The sequence below is a fragment of the Lucilia sericata genome, unplaced genomic scaffold (genome assembly GCF_015586225.1).
Source record: "Lucilia sericata isolate MDLA Ls3-8-SP2 unplaced genomic scaffold, ASM1558622v1 Contig000109F_arrow, whole genome shotgun sequence".
Classification (NCBI taxonomy): domain Eukaryota; kingdom Metazoa; phylum Arthropoda; class Insecta; order Diptera; family Calliphoridae; genus Lucilia; species Lucilia sericata.
In genome coordinates this window covers 82,849-106,053 of record NW_023994141.1, presented here as the reverse complement: position 1 = coordinate 106,053, position 23,205 = coordinate 82,849, and the positions used below count along the sequence as shown (strand labels likewise).

General features: G+C 28.1%; 1 protein-coding gene across 1 annotated transcript in view; it reads right to left on the bottom strand.

The window, feature by feature from the left end:
- Positions 1 to 120: 120 nt before the first annotated feature.
- The window catches only part of LOC119600268 (calcium-activated potassium channel slowpoke), a gene marked incomplete at its 5' end in the record, with an annotated part of 94,875 nt that continues 71,790 nt past the window's right edge, over positions 121 to 23,205 (bottom strand). Inside the window, 10 exons of the mRNA XM_037950389.1 lie at positions 121 to 4,195; positions 4,269 to 4,488; positions 4,563 to 4,705; positions 4,786 to 4,922; positions 7,229 to 7,736; positions 7,837 to 8,011; positions 11,485 to 11,550; positions 14,780 to 14,948; positions 17,853 to 17,885; positions 19,267 to 19,341. Coding sequence (XP_037806317.1) covers positions 4,058 to 4,195; positions 4,269 to 4,488; positions 4,563 to 4,705; positions 4,786 to 4,922; positions 7,229 to 7,736; positions 7,837 to 8,011; positions 11,485 to 11,550; positions 14,780 to 14,948; positions 17,853 to 17,885; positions 19,267 to 19,341 — 1,664 coding nt within the window. The remainder of the gene's footprint in view (positions 4,196 to 4,268; positions 4,489 to 4,562; positions 4,706 to 4,785; positions 4,923 to 7,228; positions 7,737 to 7,836; positions 8,012 to 11,484; positions 11,551 to 14,779; positions 14,949 to 17,852; positions 17,886 to 19,266; positions 19,342 to 23,205) is intronic.

Genomic DNA, 23,205 nt, shown 5'->3' with positions numbered 1-23,205 from the left:
TTTTTCATCGCTAGATTTAATATTTAAATTTTATAATATTATTCTAAACTACCATTTTGTTCCATTTAGAATTTTATTTTGTTATTTGTTAAATTTAAATTTTTCTAGTTCATTATTTTGTTTTTAAATTGTTTTTTTTTTTTTTTTTTTTTTTTTTTTTTGATTCACAATCATTTGCTTTAGTTAGTAGTACAGTTTTACTTTTTCTTTCATTTCATTTTCATAATTTCTTTAGCTTGTCTTAATTAATTAAATTAATTTTTCTTGTTTAATGTGTAGCTTACCTTACTAATGGTTCCCAATTGCTTATATCACACCATCTAATGTTAGTTTCAAATTTTTAGTTTTGTTTATTTGGTTAGTATTTTAGTTGTAGTTTTTTGTTAGAAGTTCATACATTTTAGGTTAAACATCAATTAGTTGATTTTACAGTTCCCAGTTAACACAACATAACATTTACAAATTAAAAGAAATACATATAAAACAAAAAAATTGGAAATTTTATTAATAATTGTTAGTTAAAAAAATAATAAAATTTAATTACCGTAATAAATATAAAACTTGAAAATAAATTAAAATTACACCTTACCTTTTCATCGTAGTCGGCCCACTAATGTTGTAAAAAATTAAAAGAAAATAAAAAGAAAAATAATTAAATTAAATTAAATAAATTATTTTGTGGTCATTCATTATCACTTTATATTTGTCTTAATTAAATTTGTTTCCTTTGCCACTGTGGGCAAAATTTAGCAATAGTTCCTGTTGCGATTTTACAATGATTGATGGTCTCAATAATGTTTAATGCTGATGTCTGAAATGTATGTGAATTTCCTTTCGCTCATAAATCGTTTAGATTCAAAATGTTCCACAAAGACAAAAACTTTGGATGTTGTAAAGTTCAGATGTATTATTCGTAATAAAAGTTTAACAATCTCTATTGAAATTTTGCTGACTGGCAAATTCAGTTATTACAATTAAAGCTTATTTTTTCTCAGTGTATGAGCTTATTCCAAACATTAATTCGAACTTTACCGCGAGTTTTTCAAATTTGATTGAAACTTGATTGAGGAACTTTATGGCTTAGATCAAGGAATCCTTAAAAGTCTTTGCAATAGAATTCCAAACATATTCACTTCCAAATATTTTATATATATATATCCAACCTCAGAGCCATAATTATTAAATGGTTGCTGGTCAAACAGTCTCAAAATAATCGATATCTTTGTTGGGGAGAATATTCGAAATAAATAGCTTTGAACAAACGTTTTCGTTTCGAATTCTTCCTAACAAAAACCCATTCCGATTAAAGGAAACATATTGGGGTTGAACTTGTTTCATGCACAGAGGGAAAAACGGTGGAAAAGTACCGAAATTTATACAATCCGTTGTCAAAAGTGAGCTTACCACGTTTGCTAACATTTAGACAACGGATGTGTATACAATTTAAATAACACCCAGTTATCATTTTGAAAACCACCGTTATAAGTTGGACAGCACCTCGTTGTCAACAACGCATTAAGTCATTTTGGCAATGTATCGTTGTGATTTCGACAGCGAATCGTTATCATTTCGACATCTCAACGTTCTGTTTGACAACATAGCGTTGTCACTTTTGAAACACGTTATTATTTTTTTGTTGATTTGATAACGTTGTGCATTTTTTATATTTTTGTTGTTGATTTGACAACTATCCGTACATTCTTTGACAACGGATGTTATTGAAAAATTATAAACACTTTGGTGTCAATTTTGTACCAAGCATATATAATTTTAAAACGTCTTTTTTTCCCTCTGTGTAATAGATTTGTAGTAATTCTCTTTTGAGTCATTCCAAAATCCAGATCTGGAAGTTGTTAGAACTACAACTGTAACATTTTAAGGGTTTGCTTCCTTATCATAAACATAGTCCGATTGATTTTCTAGAAGATTACGAATTGTTTCGAAACAAAACTTTTATTCATTATTCATTGGCAGCGAGTAATTCGAGTCATCGGGAATCCTCTGCTGCTGTTGAAATAACTCAATCATGATGTCTCTTCAAAAGATTTGATCCTCTCTCGGACACTTGTCCGATTCGGGGCAATATACAAAATACGATTATATTTTATTTTCATAATTTTTCCCCGAGTGAAACCAATTCTAGTTGAGAGTTACGTTTGGAACTTTTCGGAGCCAAAATAGATTTAAGATTAATCCTCGGATCATAACGCGACGGAGATCTCCAAATGTTTCTTCCTTGAATAAAATAAATTCATGTTGTTGGAATTGTTCGTCTTTGCTAGATAACTTGCGCCAACGTTTCTACTTCCTGGTGTCTTTTCGAAACCAAGATCTAATTGTCGAGAACCACGCGAAATCCGATAAAAGGTTAAAGAGGTTTGCTTCCCTCTCATAAACATAGTTCGATTGATTCGAAACGAAGTATTAAATGCGGCTATTGGTTGGCTTAGGGTTACTTGAGTCATACGGATCCTTCTGTTGAAATAACTCAATCACTGTTGTCCCTGTAAAAGATTTGAACCTCTCTCGTAAACTAGCCCTATTTGGGCAATTTTAAAACCGAGATCAAAAGACAATTCATAATTCTTCCTCGAGTAATGCAAGTTCTAGCTGAGACAGTCGTTTGGAATTACTCAGAGCCCAAATTGGATGTAAAAAACATATTTCGATACATTTAAGAGTATGCCTCAGACCATAACGCAAGAGAGTTCTAATGTTTCTGCCTTGAATAAAATAAATTTATATTGTTGAAGTTGTTCATCTTTGCTAGATATCTCGAAGCAATTCTAGTTAATAGAACTTTTCCACTTCCTTGAGAAAAGGTACTCGTGTTTTTCCGACACCAGGATTTGATTGTTGTAAAAGCAACAATGAAGTACTACGCGATATCGCATTTTCGAATATCTTGAGAATAGTTGTTACTTTAAAAGGTTTGTTATTCTCAATTTTTTCCGCAAGGAATACAAAATGAGCCTGATCGAACGTTAAGCTCAAAGCCGATTAAGGACTTAATCGCCTTTGGCAAATTGATATTGAAGACATGTAAAATTTCAAAAGTACAAATTCCTTAAATGTTTTAATGCTCTTGCTATCAACATGATCATGATACAGTAATAGTGATACATTATAGTTTGAACCACTGTTTTATAATATAAATTAAAATGATTAAAAAAACGAAATACACAAAATCATAAGAATAATATAAATGAAAAGTTTATTGATAAAAATAATTCAAAAAATATATAATAATAACTCAAATTAAATTCTAAATAAACAATATTTTAAAATAATTGATCGAGCAAGACGACTACAACAAAAATCTTTAAAACTTAAAATAATATTTTTTTTTTGTTTCTTTAAAACTAATCAAATATTTAAAAGAAAAACTAACTAATTATTTTAATAACAATAAATGTTAATTCAAGTAAGCAATTGAAAAGGTTAAAAGGATAGTTCAAAGATATATAATGATAGAGAGTGAAAGATAGATTTATTACGGTTTTTAATAAAAAAAAATAACTAAAATGTCATGTTAGTTGAGGTTCTAAATAGGGCTAACGGAATGGTGTGGGAAGCAATAATTTAAACAATTGAACGTTGGTTGGTAAATTTGTTTTTAAGAGATTTTTTTCTATTCTTGTTTAGATGTATACAATTATATTTAGTTAAACATGATTTTTAATTGTTGTTTGTCTTCTTTTTCTTTAATACTCTATAAAGAATACAATTTTTTTTTTCATTTAAGTATTCCGGTTTAATGTTGCGTTTAAAATCATTATTAAATCATGTTTAAATAAATATAAAATGCACAAAAAGACAGATTTTTGGCGATAATCTGAATATAAATATAAAAAAAAATTTCGTTAGATTTTAAAATAATTTTGTTCTAGAATTGAATAATTTAGTTCTGCTTAATAAGATGCAGTATTTGCCTAATTTGTGTAAAAAATATGCCTATGGTTTTGTGCCAAAATTGTGTCAGTTTGCGCATAAAAGAAATCTCCAACGTTCAAATGTACGAGTAAGGACCATCAGTTAAGGCGCTACACAGTAACAATCAGGAATTATCATCCTTATTTGAACCGCCCCCACCGACCCCGGAGCCTTGTGTTGTAGTACTGCGGCCGCCGGTAGGCGCACGTACCGCAGGTGGTTTATACTCCAGACCCGGATCAAACTGCATTAAAACGAATACCTTAAATAGGGGGGAATTTTTTTTAATAATATTTATGAGAAAATTAAGGTAAAAATAGCTTTGAATATTTTACCTGATCTGTTGGCAGTAGTGAAAAGTCATCGGGTGGGTTTGTTATGACATAACGTTTGCTACTGGCATCACAACTGGAGCTTGTGTCACGAAATCTGTAAAGGCCAATACATAACATGCCATATGATTTCAATGCTGCCACAAATAAGTCGCCATATTTGCCGCATTCACCAAATTGCGCTAAAGGACCATCATACAATGATATTTGACCCACTCGGCATCTGTTTTTTTTTTAAGAAAAACATTTAATACCAAATAATATTTTAAAAAAATGTATTTTATGTTCAAAACTTACCTATCTCTATTACTTAAACTTTCCGGCGTACTATAACCTCCTCTTAAACCGGCTCCTTCTGCCAATATCAATTCTAGTTCCGGTGTAGCACCTCCTGTTATCAACGATCTTATTAAGGTCAAGGCATTTTGATTGAAATATGTCTAAAGTTTCGAAAAAGATTAAAATTAATACAGTTTGTTTTTCCGTGTCAATATAAGGTATATTTTCGTTTCTTTATTACCGTGGACATTAACGAATCTAAGACACTAACGGCAAATGCTGTGCCGCAAGCGAATGGCTGTGTTAGGTAGAGTTCGGTGTCGGGATCATCGTCATCGTCTTGATCGAGAAACTGCACATTACTATCGTTGACAAGTTCTTTAACGCAAACAACCAAAACGGGAGTTTTTTTATTTAATAAAAAACTTACTTTTAGAAAACACTTAAGTTGTTACACATAAGTATAAAAGCCAAAAGGTGAAGGGTTGTGAAAGTTCATTGATATTAAAATTTTGGAGACTTTGAAAGTATCACCAACTACTAAAAATCTGTTGTTATTTCCAAATTTAGATGATGAATGAAATTAAACTTTCCAACTAATCAATTATTGTTTTCAATATAAAATCTAAATTCTTTTTAAAGTGACAGGATGTTGTATATAAAAATTACCAAAACTGCAACGGGCTCGAAGGACCAACTGTTTTTACTACATCAACAATCAGTTATTGTTCTCAATAAAAAAAAAAAAAACAACCACGTATTACTACATCGATAATCAGTTATTATTCTCAATAAAAATCTACTGAGTTTCACACTTTTTAAAGTGACAAGATTCCGTTATATAAATGTTATAAAATATTAGAACTAGTACTGCATCGGGATCGAAGGACTATTATTTATACTAAAAGTAGTTCGAAGGACCAAGTGTTTGTTAAATATACAAGATTCTTTTAGAACTAGTGATTAGAATGATTAAATTTGTATACTGCATCGGGTCCAAAGGACTAATAGTTTATACCAAAGAATAAACAAGAAGTGAAACGCTGTCATTTTTTTACAACAATAACATTACGCTCTTCTCACAGACGAGTGCTGTGTAAATCCAACACATATGTAAAAATGTTATTCTCTCTCCAAACTTCAAAACTTTTTCGCGAAAATTTGAGGATAATAGCACTTTGAAATATTTTTTATCACTTAACATTATATTTCATAATTTTTTTGCACAATTTAAACACATTTAATAGCCCGAAAATAATATATTTTCTACAAACGAAAAAAAAATATTTTTTATTTTTTGACATTGAATTTTTGTTGGTTGAAATTAAAACTAAAAAAAACAATGTTGTAAATTTTCGTATGGTAAACGTAAAATATATTTCAAATAAATAATTTATTTTTCCAATATTATAGATTAAAAAACAAATAGACGTGTTTATAAAATGTTTGTAGATAAAATATGTGGAAAATATCTCAAGAAACCTTTCAAAGTATAAATTGAAATGTAATATTTTTTTTCAATATTTTTCAATACGATTTTTTGCAACTATGTTGACTTGAGAATTCTACTAATACATTCTTAGAGTAAGGTACCGGATGACAGTAGACTTAGGTACTTTTGACAGCAGTTTCATTTCTTATTTATTCTTTGGTTTATACTATATCGACAATCAGTTATCTTTCTCAATAAAAAACAGCAGAGTTTCACTCTTTTTAAAGTGAAATTTAAAAAAGATTTTAGAACTAGTTATTTATGCTGAATCTGGCTCGAAGAACAAATTGTTAGTCAATAGAAATTGTTAATTTTTTTTGAAATATAATTTGGAAGGGTACATGTCAACTTTCGTGCCTTACTTCCACTAAATAGCTTTTTGAATTTCTATTTAAATCCAAATTTTGAGAATTTTTTTCTAATTTGTACAACCCTTCCCTTTTTAGCTTTTCTTTTGGTTAGACTTTTGGGCGTTAGTAGATTTGGGGCTTTTACAATATCAACTTTAAAACTCTGGTCGAAATCGGAGAAGGAAATTTTTAATATAAAATTCTTCTTTAAAGAAGTTTTCTGTATTTCAAGAAAAATTCTTGAAAGAAAATATATAATTTGAAGGAGTTTTCTTGGCTACAAGAAAAATCCTTCAAATGAAATAAAAAAATACAAGAAATGATTTAAAATATATAATGTGAATAATTTAAAAAAGTAAAACACAATTAATCTTTTAAAAATTAAAGAAAACGTTAATTAGAATAATCTTAAAATAATACAATTATTAAATAGAATTTAAGTATAAAAATAGAACTCAACATTTTTCTTATTTAACACAAACAAACATATTTTAAAAGAAGTAATAGCCAAATTCTTTTGAAGAAGTTTTCTCTATATCAAGAAAAATTCTTCAATAGAATTTGCTTATTCAGCAAAATAAAATGAAAATAAACTTGAAATCTCTTTCTCTAATCTCTGACCGTTTTTATTTGAATCTCTCAAACTCAAATAAAAACTTTGTTGATATTGCAAAAAGCTCCATTGGCTTAATTCATAGATTAATAACATGTATTAATAATTTTGTTGTTATTTGTTTGGCAACATACACGTACACAAACAAATACACACAAACAAAATTTAAAGCGCAAAAGCTTTGGTCGTTTTTTTACAAACACAGCCAACTTAGTGCAATGCAGTTTACCTGTTATCATTGGGACATTTGCCCCATAAACGGAACCGCGACGCTGCAACACTATCGGGCTGCCCGCCGCAGCCGTTAGATTGTCAAATTCTGGACCCCGTTGACTCAGCACTCCGATGGTATCGTCAAAAGTCATGGCTTTTATATTCAATGATGCCAAAATAGCCTCTTTGTCGGCCAATGTAGGATCATCATTGCTAGGAACTTTGGCCGATAGTATGCAACACATGTCGCATAGGTTAACATTTACGGCTCTTAAATCGGCTCTACTTAACGGAGAACCATTTAACACCGAAATTTTCGGCAGATTTTGTAACATCTTCCATTCCCGCCTTATGTAATCAACTGATCCCACAATGACCACATGCTTCAATTCATGGTAGTGAAAGTTTGAAGCACGCAGAGGCATGACTAAATTTCGTAAACCAATCAGAGGTGAGTCAGGATCGGCGAAAAGGCATACAACGACATGACCATTTAAAACTGTCATGGCCGCTTGATTACGATCCTATAGTTTCAATAAATAAAGAGAAAATATTAAAAAAATACAAAATAATTTTTAATTAATGACAATAGTCTTCGGTAGCCATTTTGTGAATATATTTTACCAATATACAGTCTTCTAGACTCTTGGCGGGACTCCAGTGGAACATACCCGTTGAATCATATTTCATTTCGGTCTTTTCAAAATCAAAATCTTTCGATTGATCATCCGCAATACCGGCCGGCAGTGTTACACCTCCATTTTGATTTTGTGATGTACCCGTACTACGACTCGTGGGCCTACGATTATTTATAAAAAGATAGAAAGAGAAAAGTTTGAATTAGAATTTATTTTCCCAGCTATGGCAATAAGTAGGCGTCAAGTCATCAATAGGCATTTATTTGCTTTTTTTTGTACTGAAAATGAGTGCTAAACATCAAAATGCAAAAAAATTTTTTTTTTTTTTAACCCAAATAAATATAAAGTTTTGTTTTAACATTTATTTGGGCTACTTTTATTATTTAGCTAAATATATTTAAAAATAAAAATACTTGCTAAACATTTATTTATATTATAATAATTACGAAAGAAACTTTTTTTAAAGCTACTTGAAGAGAAAATTTATAAACAAAAAGATGTTGTTATAGAGAAAAAAGTTTGCAAAATTTGAATATGAAATAGAGAGTTATAGAGAAAGATAGAGAGAATGAATGTTGTTTGTTAGTAGTTTTCGAGCAAAAATTTGTATGTGATCCTGAGTGCTGGTTAGTAGTGGTGAGTTCAATGTTTATGTGATGATCTGGTGACTTCTGAAAAGTTTTAAATTTAGGCCATCGACGAATATTAATAAAAATATTATTTCTATTAATATTTTTTGAGTTATATCCCAAGTTATATTTGCCGCTATATTGCTCATTTAATCCATAGTATTTTATTGTAGATAAATTTTATGACACAATACGAATACATAAGAGGTGTTAATTGACCTCTTCTAGGTCATCATTATGTTACAGTATTAGAAAAACTACTGATCGCTATTTATCACCAAAGGATTTGTGATGAGTTAGTCTATTTGCTTTGGCCTTTAAAAGAATTGAAAACTACTTGATCTAGAGATCACAATCTATTTAATGATTATTCTGAAAGTAAATTCTTCAAAAGCAATTTACACTTATATTAAAGTATCATGATCATTTTTTAAAGATGATCATGACTAATATAGCTAATATTTCTATTTGAAAGAGTATATGATCATATTCGATCTAATATTTAGACGATCGTGATCACTGTAGTAAATATTTCGAAAGCAAGCAAAAGCATTGTGTTCCCTAAAATATATAGTTTTTTTAGCCCCACGAAAATGACATGATCAAGAGATCATGATCTTTTTTAATGATTATTCTGACAGCTGCAGTAAATGCCACGAAAGCAATTACATTTATAATAAAGTGTTATGATTACGATCATGATTTCTTGTGACGATCCTAATTGATATAGCAAATATTTCGAAAGCATTTTGTTCCTTAAACTTTTAGGGTTAATCTGTGAAAGAGTTTATGATCCTATTCGGTCAAATATTTAGACGATCGTGATCATGATATTTGAATAAAACAATGATCTTGATCTTTCGAATGCAAGCAAAAGAATTTTGTCCCCTTAAATATGTAGTTTAAAATGCAAAGCTTTCATATTTAGTCACATGAAAATGACATGATCTATTTCATGATCGTATACGATCAAATATTTAGACGATCGTGATCACGATATTTTAATAAAACAATGATCTTCGTCGCTTTAGTAAATATTTCGAAAGCAAGCAAATGCATTTTGTTCCCTAAAATATATAGTTTATTTAGCCACATTAAAATGACATGATCAAGAGATCACGAACTTTTTTAATGATTATTCTGACAGCTGCAGTAAATGCCACGAAAGCAATTACATTTATAATAAAGTGTTATGATTACGATCATGAGTTCTTGTGATGATCATAACTTTCGAAAGCATTTTGTTCATTAAAGTATATAGTTTTAAGATCAAGTCATTACCAATTCTTCATAAAAAAGACGTGATCAAGAGATCATGATCTTTTTTCAAAGATTATTCTGATAGCTGCAATAAATGCTTCAAAAGCCATTACAAGTATAATAAAGTATCATGATCACGATCTTTTTTTTAAGATGATCATGACAAAACATGTCGATCGCATTTTGTTCCTTAAAATATGTAGTTTTAATTGAAATAAAGTAATTACCAATGCATTTATATATAGCCATATGAAAAAATGAGATGATCAGGAGATCACGATCTTTTTTTAATGATCATTCTACACACAATTACATTTATAATAAAGATCACGATCTTTTTCTTAAGATGATCCTGACTGATACAGCATATAGTTCGTAAGAAAGCGTATTGATCTGAATAGAAAATAGAATTTAGGAGCATCATCAGCAATAGGCGAAATCTGTTCCTGGTATTATCCTTTAAACAGCGAAGTACAATATAGAATATATTTAACACCAAAAAGAAAGTTATTTTAAAATAACTTTTGAAATAAACCCTAAATTAGAAACATTTTTTGTATAATTTTAATCCAAAAAACACACGACGATGTACACATGTAATTGAGCTGATGTAAGAAATGTTTGCGTAAGATGATAAACGACTGATTCAATAACTGTTTATTTGTTATTAAAAAGTGTTCAAGCCAAGTTAATATTATTAGAGAGAAATTGTATGTAAGAGAATTTGTTTCTATATAGTATGTATTATGTAAATTAGCTTGATTTAGTGTAACTGTTTTGTAGTTTATAGTTTCATTGTTTTATGATTTTTTAATTAAATTTAATTCTTTTACACAAAATATTCTAAATTCGATTAAAAAAAATTATGTCAACGAAAATTAGTGCAAAAATCAAAATGACATTACACATTACACTAGATTTGTAAAAAGGTGTAGATTTAAAAAAAAAATTACAAGAAAAATAATGTATTGATTGATTGTTTTTTTGTTTTTTTTATAATATTGAATCGATCGAATAAATTAGATTAGATACACACACATACATATACAAAAAACTTAATTATAAAGTAAATAGAGACAAGACACAATAAGAAAGAGTGTGAAAGAAGTTTTATAATAAACAACAATAAAACAAAATGAACGAAAGAAAAAAAAATCAATAACAAAAACAATTTAATAATCATATAATACATACACAGAGATACGAGAATAAAAGGGACATTCACACAACAAAAAGTGACACAAATATATAACAACAATAACCGTAATAATAATAAATAATTACAAATTAAGTAATAAATTTATTATACTTTATTATTATTATTGTTATTGTTGTAATTATAATTAATAATCCATAATTATTATTAATAAATGATGTAGTAGTTGAAAAAAATTCAAAACAAAATTGTTTTTTATGTAGAACGTATAAACAAAGTGTTACGCAATTACGAGAAAAAAGTGTATTTACGATACGATATTACGATACGATAAATAATTTACGATAAAAATTTATAACGAGTAGTTATAGCAACTCTTTTTTTTTTGTTTGTTTTGAAATGAGTTATAAATTTTTGTAACAAAAGTAGTATTTTAAGTAAGAATGTAGTAAATTGTTTTAAGTAAGTGGTAAAGTAAGTAGTAGTAATGATTTTTTTAGTAGTAAGTAAGTAAGTAAGTAGTAGCAGTTTAAGTATGTATGAAAAATTATAGAGTTAGTTTAGAAAAAAGTTAATAATGGACGCATACATGAGCTTTTTAACTTCGTAAGCAAGTTGATAGCCCGCATAAGGATTAGCTTCATTTTCGGGAGGCCTGAAACAAAACCGTTAAAATTAAAGAGAAAAAAAAACGTTTTTAAGCATTTGCTTACAATGTTGTTAATATTTTTTAATGTTTTAGATTTTTTTGTTTAAATTTAATAAATTTAAGTTAATTTGACTGTTTATTTTTATTTAAGTTTAAAGTTTATTAATATAAAATTTGCAACCATAGAGATTATATATTTTGGAAATGTTTCATAATAAGAAATTTGTTAAATAATTTCAGTTTCTTACTTATGCAGAAGAAACTGTTATACAATAGATTTTCAATTGAGGGAACTAGTGTAAACAAGTTTATTTGTGGAAAAAACTGTTGTACAGAAAGTTATCTATAAAGAAAACTGTTGTTCAGAAGATTTTCTATAGAAAAACTGTTATACACAAAATATTCTTTAAAATACACTCTTACACAAAACAGTTTCTACAGTACAAACTATTGAAGAAACTGTTATACACAAGACTTTCTGTTGAGGAATCTGTTTTAAAAAGATTTTACTATAGAAAATACTGTCATACACAATATACAGAACTGTTTCCTATAGAATAAACTGTTATACAGATGATTTTCTACAGAATAAACTGTTATAACAAAGATTTTCAGAGTATTTTTTATAGAAGAAGATATTTGTCTGTAGAAAATACTGTTTTACAGAAAATGTTCCATAGAGAAAACTGTTATACAGAAGATTTTCTACAGAAAAACTGTTATACACACAATTTTCTTTAAAATAAACTATCATAAAGAAGATTTTCTACAGAACAAACTGTTCAAGAAACTTTTATACACAAGACTTTCTATTGAGGATTCTGTTTTAAAAAAGTTTTTCTGTAGAAAATACTGTCATACACAATATACAGAACTGGTTTCTATAGAACAAACTTTTATACAAAAGATTTTCTGAATATTTTCCTTTGTAAAAGAAACTATTTATCTTTATAAAATACCGTTTTACAAAAAACTGTTATACAGAAAATTTTCTATAGAAAATCTGTTATACAGAAAATTTTCTATAGAAAAACTGTTATACACAAAATTTTCTTTAAAATAAACTGTCATACAGAAGATTTTCTACAGAACTAACTATTGAAGAAACTATACACAAGAGTTTCTATTGAGGAATCAGTTTTAAAAATGTTTTTCTGCAGAAAATACTGCCATACACAATATATAGAACTGTTTTCTATAGAATAAACTGTTATACAGATGATTTCCACAGAAAAAACTATTATACAAAATATTCTACTAATATTTTTTATTGAAAAAACTATTTATCTCTAAAAAATACTGTTTTAGAGAAAATGTTATATAGAGAAAACTGTCATACAGAATATTTTCAAAAGAAAAATTATTATAAACAACATTTTCTTTAAAATAGACTGTCATACAGAAGATTTTCTACAGAACAAACTATAGAAGAAACTTTTATACACAAGACTTTCTATTGAATCTGTTTTTCTATAGAAAATACTGTCATACACAATATACAGAACTGTTTTCTTTATAATAAAATCTTATACAGATGATTTTCCACAGAACAAACTGTTATACAAAATATTTATAGAATATTTTTTTATAGAAAATACTATTTATCTGTAGAAAATATTGTTTTACAAAAATACAAGATTTTCTTTAAAATTAACTATTATACAGACTATTATACAGATTTCATAACATTTTTCTTAAAAAAAACTGTTATACACAAGACTTTCTGTTGAGGAAACTGTTATAAAGAAGTTTTTCGGATAAAAATTTGCAATAGTTCGATCAAAATCCAATTCTGATTCATTAAGATTTGACGTATTATTCATGAAGAAATATATCATCTTAATATCAAAATTTGGTGCAACACGATCATAAATGTATCAAATCGAAAACATAGGAACATTAAAATTCCCCTTCTGTTACCACAGCCTAGTGCGTTATCCAGGTTAGATGTGCCATTGGGGATATTTGTTGGATCTGTATCTTCAGGAAAGTCTCAACAAAATCGTTGAAATGTACGAACAGTTCTTGTTTCAAATCATACAGTTCACATGACAATGATATATAAAAATGGAATTTGACACTCTTTTTAAGTTTTGCAGTTTAATAATCAAGTCATAAAGCCTTAAGAGCTCTGATACTCACAATGATATTATCATTTCCGATCACCGATTTATAGAAACTTAATTAATTAAAAAGTCAAACGCATTAAACGGGAATTTTAGGGAAGAACAAGCACGCAATTTGTCTATCTTTCAATACTTTTTGAGAGTTTTTTTGGTGCTCATTTAATCGGAGATCGTAGTGATCCTCAAATACATCATGTTTGAAAACATGATGTGATTGAGGATGTTTGAAAACACTTGGCAACATTAACACTTGTTTCTAAATTTCTCAGAAATACGAGGTGTAAACTTGTGATCAGGGACTCCAGTAGTTTTGGAAGACTTTTAAACACTCTGTACCCCCTCCTATATTGTTTACTTCAGCTAGTAAGATCGTTTAATTTAATGTCTATCTCTTTTCTTCTTATTTATGAAACATTTCCATTTTATTAATAAATATATAAAACAGTGTGTTCTTAACATTTAAAGAAATTAAATAATATTCATTGCATTTAAAAACAAAAAGCAAAAAGAATTAAAAACAAACTAAAAACAACTTAAAAAACACAAATAATTAATTACAATTAGTTATTTTATTTATCATTATTATTAATAGTTATTAGTTTTTTTTATTAATGTTTTACATATATTTTTTGTTTGTTTTTTATTTATTTTTTTTTTTTGGTATTTTAGGTAACATGTATTTTTTGTTGTTGTTATTGTTGATTGTAGTTTATACATGGTTGTATTTATATGAGACATTATGACAACAGTAGTTTTTTTAATAAATGAGATTTTAGGACTTTTTCATTCAGTTTGTTTTAAAAAGGTAATTAAATTAAATTATTTTTCTAGTTTAGACAGCACTAAAATCACATTATATTTTTAAAAAAATTAATAAAGAAAATTATAGTAGAAAGAGAGAAAAAACATTTAAGCGTTTTCTTTGTACATAGTGCTTCCATATTTTTTTTTTTTTTTTGTTTTTTTTTTATATAAAATCCATTTACATAGTATTTTTTTATTTATTTTTATAGAATTCTTTTATATATATTTTTTTTAAAGATAGTGGTAGTGTGTGAAGTTTTTCTTTAAACATTTTTAATTATTTTTTTTTTTTTAATTTTACTCACCGATTGTATTGGGATGGTGACATGACTTGTCCTTCCAGTTGTTGTCTATTTACAGTTGGTTTAACTTTGTTCACCTGCTTAACGGTGCCAGCAGAATGTAAGGCTGTTGTACCATTTCCTGGTCCCATACCAGTTGAACCATTCGGTCGACGGGTATGGCGATTTAGTACTGAAAAAAAGTTATAATATTTTTTTTTAGCTGTTTATTAAAAGATTTTCTATATCAGATACTGTTATATGCAAAATTTTCTAGAGAAGAAATTATTTTACATAAAACCTTAAAATTGCTTAAAAACCATAAGATTCTTTATAGACTAGCCTATAGACTAGACTATAGACTAGACTACAGACTAGACTATAGACTAGACTACAGACTAGACTATAGACTAGACTACAGACTAGACTACAGACTAGACTATAGACTAGACTATAGACTAGACTATAGACTAGACTATAGACTAGACTATAGACTAGACTATAGACTAGACTATAGACTAGACTATAGACTAGACTATAGACTAGACTATAGACTAGACTATAGACTAGACTATAGACTAGACTATAGACTAGACTATAGACTAGACTATAGACTAGACTATAGACTAGACTATAGACTAGACTATAGACTAGACTATAGACTAGACTATAGACTAGACTATAGACTAGACTATAGACTAGACTATAGACTAGATTATAGACTAGACTATAGACTAGACTACTAGACTATAGACTAGACTATAGACTAGACTATAGACTAGATTATAGACTAGACTATAGACTAGACTATAGACTAGACTATAGACTAGATTATAGACTAGACTATAGACTAGACTATAGACTAGACTATAGACTAGACTATAGACTAGACTATAGACTAGACTATAGACTAGACTATAGACTAGACTATAGACTAGACTATAGACTAGATTATGGACTAGACTATAGACTAGACTATAGACTAGATTATAGACTAGACTATAGACTAGACTATAGACTAGACTATAGACTAGATATAGACTAGACTATAGACTAGACTATAGACTAGACTATAGACTAGACTATAGACTAGACTATAGACTAGACTATAGACTAGACTATAGACTAGACTATAGACTAGACTATAGACTAGACTATAGACTAGACTATAGACTAGACTATAGACTAGACTATGGACTAGACTATAGACTAGACTATAGACTAGACTATAGACTAGACTATAGACTAGATAGACTAGACTATAGACTAGACTATAGACTAGACTATAGACTAGGACTATAGACTAGACTATAGACTAGACTATAGACTAGACTATAGACTAGACTATAGACTAGACTATAGGACTAGACTATAGACTAGACTATAGACTAGACTATAGACTAGACTATAGACTAGACTATAGACTAGACTATAGACTAGACTATAGACTAGACTATAGACTAGGACTATAGACTAGACTATAGACTAGACTATAGACTAGACTATAGACTAGACTATAGACTAGACTATAGACTAGACTATAGACTAGACTATAGACTAGACTATAGACTAGACTATAGACTAGACTATAGACTAGACTATAGACTAGACTATAGACTAGACTATAGACTAGACTATAGACTAGACTATAGACTAGACTATAGACTAGACTATAGACTAGACTATAGACTAGACTATAGACTAGACTATAGACTAGACTATAGACTAGACTATAGACTAGACTATAGACTAGACTATAGACTAGACTATAGACTAGACTATAGACTAGACTATAGACTAGACTATAGACTAGACTATAGACTAGACTATAGACTAGACTATAGACTAGACTATAGACTAGACTATAGACTAGACTATAGACTAGACTATAGACTAGACTATAGACTAGACTATAGACTAGACTATAGACTAGACTATAGACTAGACTATAGACTAGACTATAGACTAGACTATAGACTAGACTATAGAGAGACTATAGACTAGACTATAGACTAGACTATAGACTAGACTATAGACTAGACTATAGACTAGACTATAGACTAGACTATAGACTAGACAATAGACTAGACTATAGACTAGACTATAGACTAGACTATAGACGAGAATATAGACTAGAATATAGACTAGACTATAGACTAGACTATAGACTAGACTATAGACTAGACTATAGACTAGACTATAGACTAGACTACAGACTAGACTACAGACTAGATTATAGTCTAGACTATAGACTAGACTATAGACTAGACTATCGACTAGACTATCGACTAGACTATAGACTAGACTATTGGCTAGAAGAAGATTTTATGCGGAACAAACTGTTATGAGGGAAATGTTACAGAATAGTGTCCATAGAGAAAACTGTTATACAGAAGATTTTTCATAGAAGTAACTGTTATACAAAAGATTTTTATAGAAGAAACTATTTATCTGTAGAAAATACTGTTATAAAGAAAATTTTTTACGGAAATAACTGTTGTAGAGAAGATTTTCTATAGAAAATCTGTTATACATAAGATTTTTATAAAAGAAACTGTCATACTGAAGATTTTATACAGAATAAACTGTTATACGGTAGATTTTCAGAAGGTTTTTCATAGAAGAAACTGTTATACACAAGACTATCTATTGAGGAAGCTGTTATAAAAAAAAGTTTTTCTCTAGAAAATACTGACATACGTTAGGTTAGGTCATACGTAGTAAACAAAATATTTTCGGAATATTTATTTATAGAAGAAACTATTTATTTGTAGAAAATACTGTTATACAGAATATTTCCTATGGATAAAACTATTATATTCCTAATAATTTCTGTCGAATAAACTATCACAACGATCATTTTCTATATAAAAAATTGTTATACAGAAGATTTTCTATGGAGGAAACTGTTATACAAAAGTCTAAACTGTTATAAACAGAAAATTCTACAAAACAATCTCTTATAGAAAAGATTTTCTTTAAGAAAACTTTAATACATAAGATTATCCATTAAATATTTCTCTTATTGCCCTTTTAATTAATATAATTCTTTGATGTCATTCTTTATTAATATTAAAATTTAAATAAAACTACTTACGATTCATATCTTCACGATCTCTGGTTATATCACCTTTTGTTTTTGTTGATTTTGCAACAAAGAAATAAATAGAAGAAAAAAGAATATTAAAAAAATAGAAATTAATATTTTCCAAAATTCTACAAAAATAATTGGACGAAAAAAAATTATGTTATTAGTTAAGCTAGAGAAAGGTATATTTTTTAAACATTTTTGTTTCAGTGTAATTGGCAATATTAACTCAACACGGGTATTTTTGTTTCTATTTCTTATTAAATCAAACAAATATGTTAGCAAAAAGATGGCTGTTTTTACAAAATATTTAGAAGAAAAATCTACAAAATTATATTCTATTTATAATATACAATATTTTACACAAGCAGCCATCTTGTTTGGTAAAGTGTTAGAAATTTTGGAATTTTAGAGTTTTTCTGGGAGTTTTTTTTAAGAAAAAGGTTTTTGAAAAAAGTATTTAGTAGTAGTAGTAGTTTCTGTTGTTGTTTTGTTTACAAAAGTTTTATTTATAAAATAATAATAAAAAACCAAAAATTATTGAAATAATAAAATACTTAAAAACAAGCCATTTAATTAAATGCAAATTATTTTCATAATAATTAATACTTAATGAACAGAGGGGGTTCAATAAAATTATTTATATTATTAATTTTACATCAGAATAATAATATTAGCAAAATATATTTAATATTTAACGAAAATTAAAAAAATAATAATAATAAAGTTGGTGGAGCAAAAATTAAAAATTAACTTAAAAACTGGATTAAAATAATTAGATGAATGCAAGCCAGAAAAGTTTAGTTTAGTTTTCGAATAGAGATGAGAGAAGTTGATGATCAATTTCTATAATTATTTTTTACAAATTTAACTATTCCGGTTTACAGGTTTTTTATTTAAATTATATAATTTTTTAAAATTTTTTGTTTGAAATAGTTATATAAAAAATTACATGCTTTTCAAAATACACACGTAGATTTTGGTTTAAATAACTTTAATTGGAGTAATTTATTTATAATATATAAAGTATATATTTATATAGAAATATATGTATATATAGAGAGAGAGAGAGTATAACAGTAAATTAGAGTGAAAGAGAGAGAATTTATTTTTGTTTAAAGGATGTTTGGTATTCTTTGAGAATCAAGAGATAAATTAGAGTAAAAGTTTTAAAGATTGAAGAAAAAAAAAGTTTTAAAAATAAACTACAATCAAATAAAAAAACTGAAATATTTTAATAATTTAAAAAAGCCAAAGTAAATATAATAAAACTTAAGAATTGTTTTATTTATTTATTTTTTATTTAAAGTTTTCCTTTGTTTTCCTAACACATTATTTTTTTTTTCTATACAAAATGTCTAAAAAACTTCCTTTCTTTTGTTTATTTTGTAATTTAAAGGAAATATTTATTTATGATTTTTACCCGATATTGATCGACGCACATGCACCCTTTTCGGTAGTTCTGGTGGTGTAAAAGTGGGTGCAGGATGGTGATCATCTGTAAGATTAATTTCCATTGAATCAGCATATTCATTTAAAAGATTTTTTTTTTGTTTTGATTAGAAAAACAAAAAATTATATATTTAAATATATATATTTTTTTTCTTTGGTGATTAATTTTTTTTCAATATTTGTTTCATTCAAATTAGGAAAAATTATAAAAATAATGTTTTTGTTTATTTAAAAGAAAATAAATTCAAAAACTGAAAAAATATCTTTAAAAATGGGAAGTTTTTTTTTTAATAAATAGTGTAAAATTAAATTAATAAAAATTAATTAATAAAAAGGAGACATTTGACATTTGGTGAATCGATTCAATTTATTTCCTTTCGACTTTAATATCTTTATTATTTGATAGTTTATTTTTCATATAAAACTAAATCTTAGTTAAATTTAACTATTCTAGGACTAGTTTGCTAGTCTATTAGTCTAGGGGTTGTGGGTTCGGTTCTCTTCAAAAGTTTTGTTATGTTTTCATTACAACGAGCGTATGGTCTAGGTATTGTTATATAATTTTATATATAATCCAATAATTGATCTATTGGTTAAATATTTTAATTATTTTAGGAAACGGAATCTTTAATCTACTTACCAAGAAGTAGTTAGGTAATAATCAATAATTTTTGAAAGAAAATACAAATAAAGTTTTACGTTTGTGAAATAACTAGATCTATTTTCTGGGATCCAGCCCGATTCTTTCTTATACATAGGGTCAAATGACTCTTCAGGGTTATATGATTCGTGATTTGACCAGAATACTTATGATATCTGATACTACGCAAGTCAGAGGATCGCAGAACCTTTTTTAAACAGGCTATTAAGAATAGAGGTATTACCAGTACCTCTTGTCTGCCGAGTTTAGAAACTGAAGAAGTCAAATGACTCCCCGGGGTTATATAATTCGCGATTTGATCAGAATACTGAAGATATCTGGTACGACGGGTGTCAGAGAATCGCAGAATCTTTCCTGTACTGGCTATAGGGAATAGAGGTGTTACCAGTTTCACTAGTCTTTCGAGTTTAGAAACTGGAGGAGTTATATAATTCGCGATCTAATCAGAATACTGATGTTATCTGATACTACGGCAGTCGGTGTCAGTTTCTTTCTTTCTCATTCATAGGGTCAAGTGACTCATTAGGGATATCTGGCACTGCAGGAGTCTGAGTCTGCCGAGTTTAGAAACTGAAGGAGTCAAATGACTCCATAGATCGCCATTTGATCAGAATTCTTATCTGGTACAACGGCTGTGAGAGGATCGCTGAATCTTTTCTGTACTGGGTTTAGAGAATAGAGGTCTTACCAGTATTACTAATATTTCGAAATTAGAAACTTCATATATGATTCGCGATTTGATCAGAATACTGATAGTACGCTAGTCAGAGGATCGCAGAATCTTTCCTGCACTGGCTATTGAGAATCGAATTATTACCAGTACCACTTGTCTGCCGAGTTTGAAAACTGAAGGAGTAAAATGACTACTCGGGGCTATATGATTCCGATTTGATTAGAAAACTGTTGTTATCTGGTACTACAAGAGTTTGAGGATCGCAGAATATAATTGATGTTATCTGATACTACGAGAGTCAGTGAATCGCACAGTCTTTCCTGTACTAGATATGGGGAATATAGGTGTTACCAGTATCATTAGTCTGCCGAGTTTAGAAACTGGAGAAGTCAAATGACTCCCCAGGGTTATATGATTTGCAATTTTATTGGAAAACTGTTGTACTACAAGAATTTGAGGATCGCAGAATATTTCTTGTACTGGCCATAGGGAATAGAGGTGTTACCAGTACCACTAGTCTACCGATACTAGAAACTGGAGTAGTTAAAAGACTCCTCTGGGTTATATGAATCGCGATATTCTGGATACTGATGTTACCAGCACTTCGTATTTCAGAGGGTCGCAGAATCATTTTTGTAGTGGGTATTGGAAATTTCGTGTACCACTAGTCTGTCGAGTTTAGAAACTAGGAGAGTCAAATGACTCCTCGTGGTGCAGAATCTTTCTGTACAGGCTATTGAGAATAGAGGTGTCACCAATATCACTAATCTGCCGATATTAGAAACTGTAGCATTTAAAATACTCCTCAGTTTGTTATATGATTCGCGATTTGATCAGAATACTGATGTTATCTGGTAATATGAAAGTCAGGGGATCGCAGAAAATAGAGGTACATAAGTATTCACAACAATATCTGTCGAGATTAGAAACTGGACTCCTCGGGGATATATGACTCGTGATTTGACCAGTTATCTGGCATTACGGAAGTCAGTGCATCGCAGAATCTATGGCTATGGGGAGGAATACATAGTTGTTGTGGTTAAAACCCAAATCTAGGCAGGGTAAAATTAATATTTCTAAATAAGATTTCATGACAAGAATACAGTATCGCTCAATAAACCCTTAAAAAATGTATCATACAAAAACAGATTCATTTTCTTGGTTGCCTTTTTTAGTTATATAAATATGCCTATTGCCTACTTTGGGGCGTGTTAAAGGAATTAAATTCAGTAACTATTTAAAAAAAAAGGTTGACAAAACTTCTACTTTATAACGAAATTTATTTATAAATACTTTTAAATTGTTATGAAGTTAAACTTAAAAAAAATCACTTAATCTTTTGCTGAATTGCTGTAACGTAAAAATATGTTGCCTACTATAAGGCTTAACAAAATATTTAAACTATTTTTATACTTTCATTCTTAATCCCTTTCCTTTTTTTTTTTTTTGTTAAACAAACTTTTTAACTGTCAAATGTCAAATTTTTGAAACCAAAAATAAACAAAGTTTTCCCTATAAAAACATAATAAACTTTTTTTTAAACGAAATGAAGAAGAAAACACAAAATAGAGGAATTTATAGGGGGAGACCAAAAGGGATTAATAATTAAAGGATTGAACTTTGGAAAAAAAGGTGGGACAAAAACTGAAAATAATTTTACAATTTTATATAAAGGAATATAAGAGAATAATAAAATGTTACATGCAGACATTACACTACTTTATATATTTTACAATACATACTATACATTCGTATTTTATTAAGAAAAGGAAGAGAAAAAGACAAACAAACTACATTTTAAATACAAATAAGATCACACACACATACACGTTACAAATTTGTAACTGTTTAGAAAGAGATAGAGTATTTATTATACACATATTAAAACAGAAAGAGAGCAAGCACAGTGCGACTACGAATATGAAATTATTTTTACATATTTTACACAGTACAACGAAAATTAAAAATGTTATTATTAATACGTTAAATGAAGGGTAACAAAATTTGATACAATTTATAAATTATTACACCTACAAATCAGAGTTTGTTCAATATTTTAAACATAATATTGTTGTTTTTTTTCTTTTGTCATAATTTTATATTTTCTTAAATCTTCCTCGTCTGTTGATGTTTGATTTTGCTACTTTTTTTAACTTGGTTTTTTTTTGGGTTTATATTTTTCTACTTAATTGTATTTCTGAATTAAAGCAAAAATATTTAAGTTTTGTATTTTATAACTATAAATATAAAAACACGTAGATGAGTTTATTGAAAATCTAAAGTATTGATTTCAAAACTTATAATATTGAGCTTTGGGCAGCTTTAAAAGAAACACTGTGTCTAGGACGCAACTGATGTTTAAATATCTTTTACATTCGCTAAATAAAACTAAACCATTTGTAGTATTTTTATGTTTTGTAAGACATTTGGTGGAGTTCTTAACATTATTTTTCTAAAAATAAAGTCAAGATTTTAATTATTTTATTTCATTTCTTTTCTTTATAACAAGCCAAACTTGACACCATAATTAACGCAGTTTTTTTATTTTTTCTAACTTTTTCTTCTTAAAAAAAAAA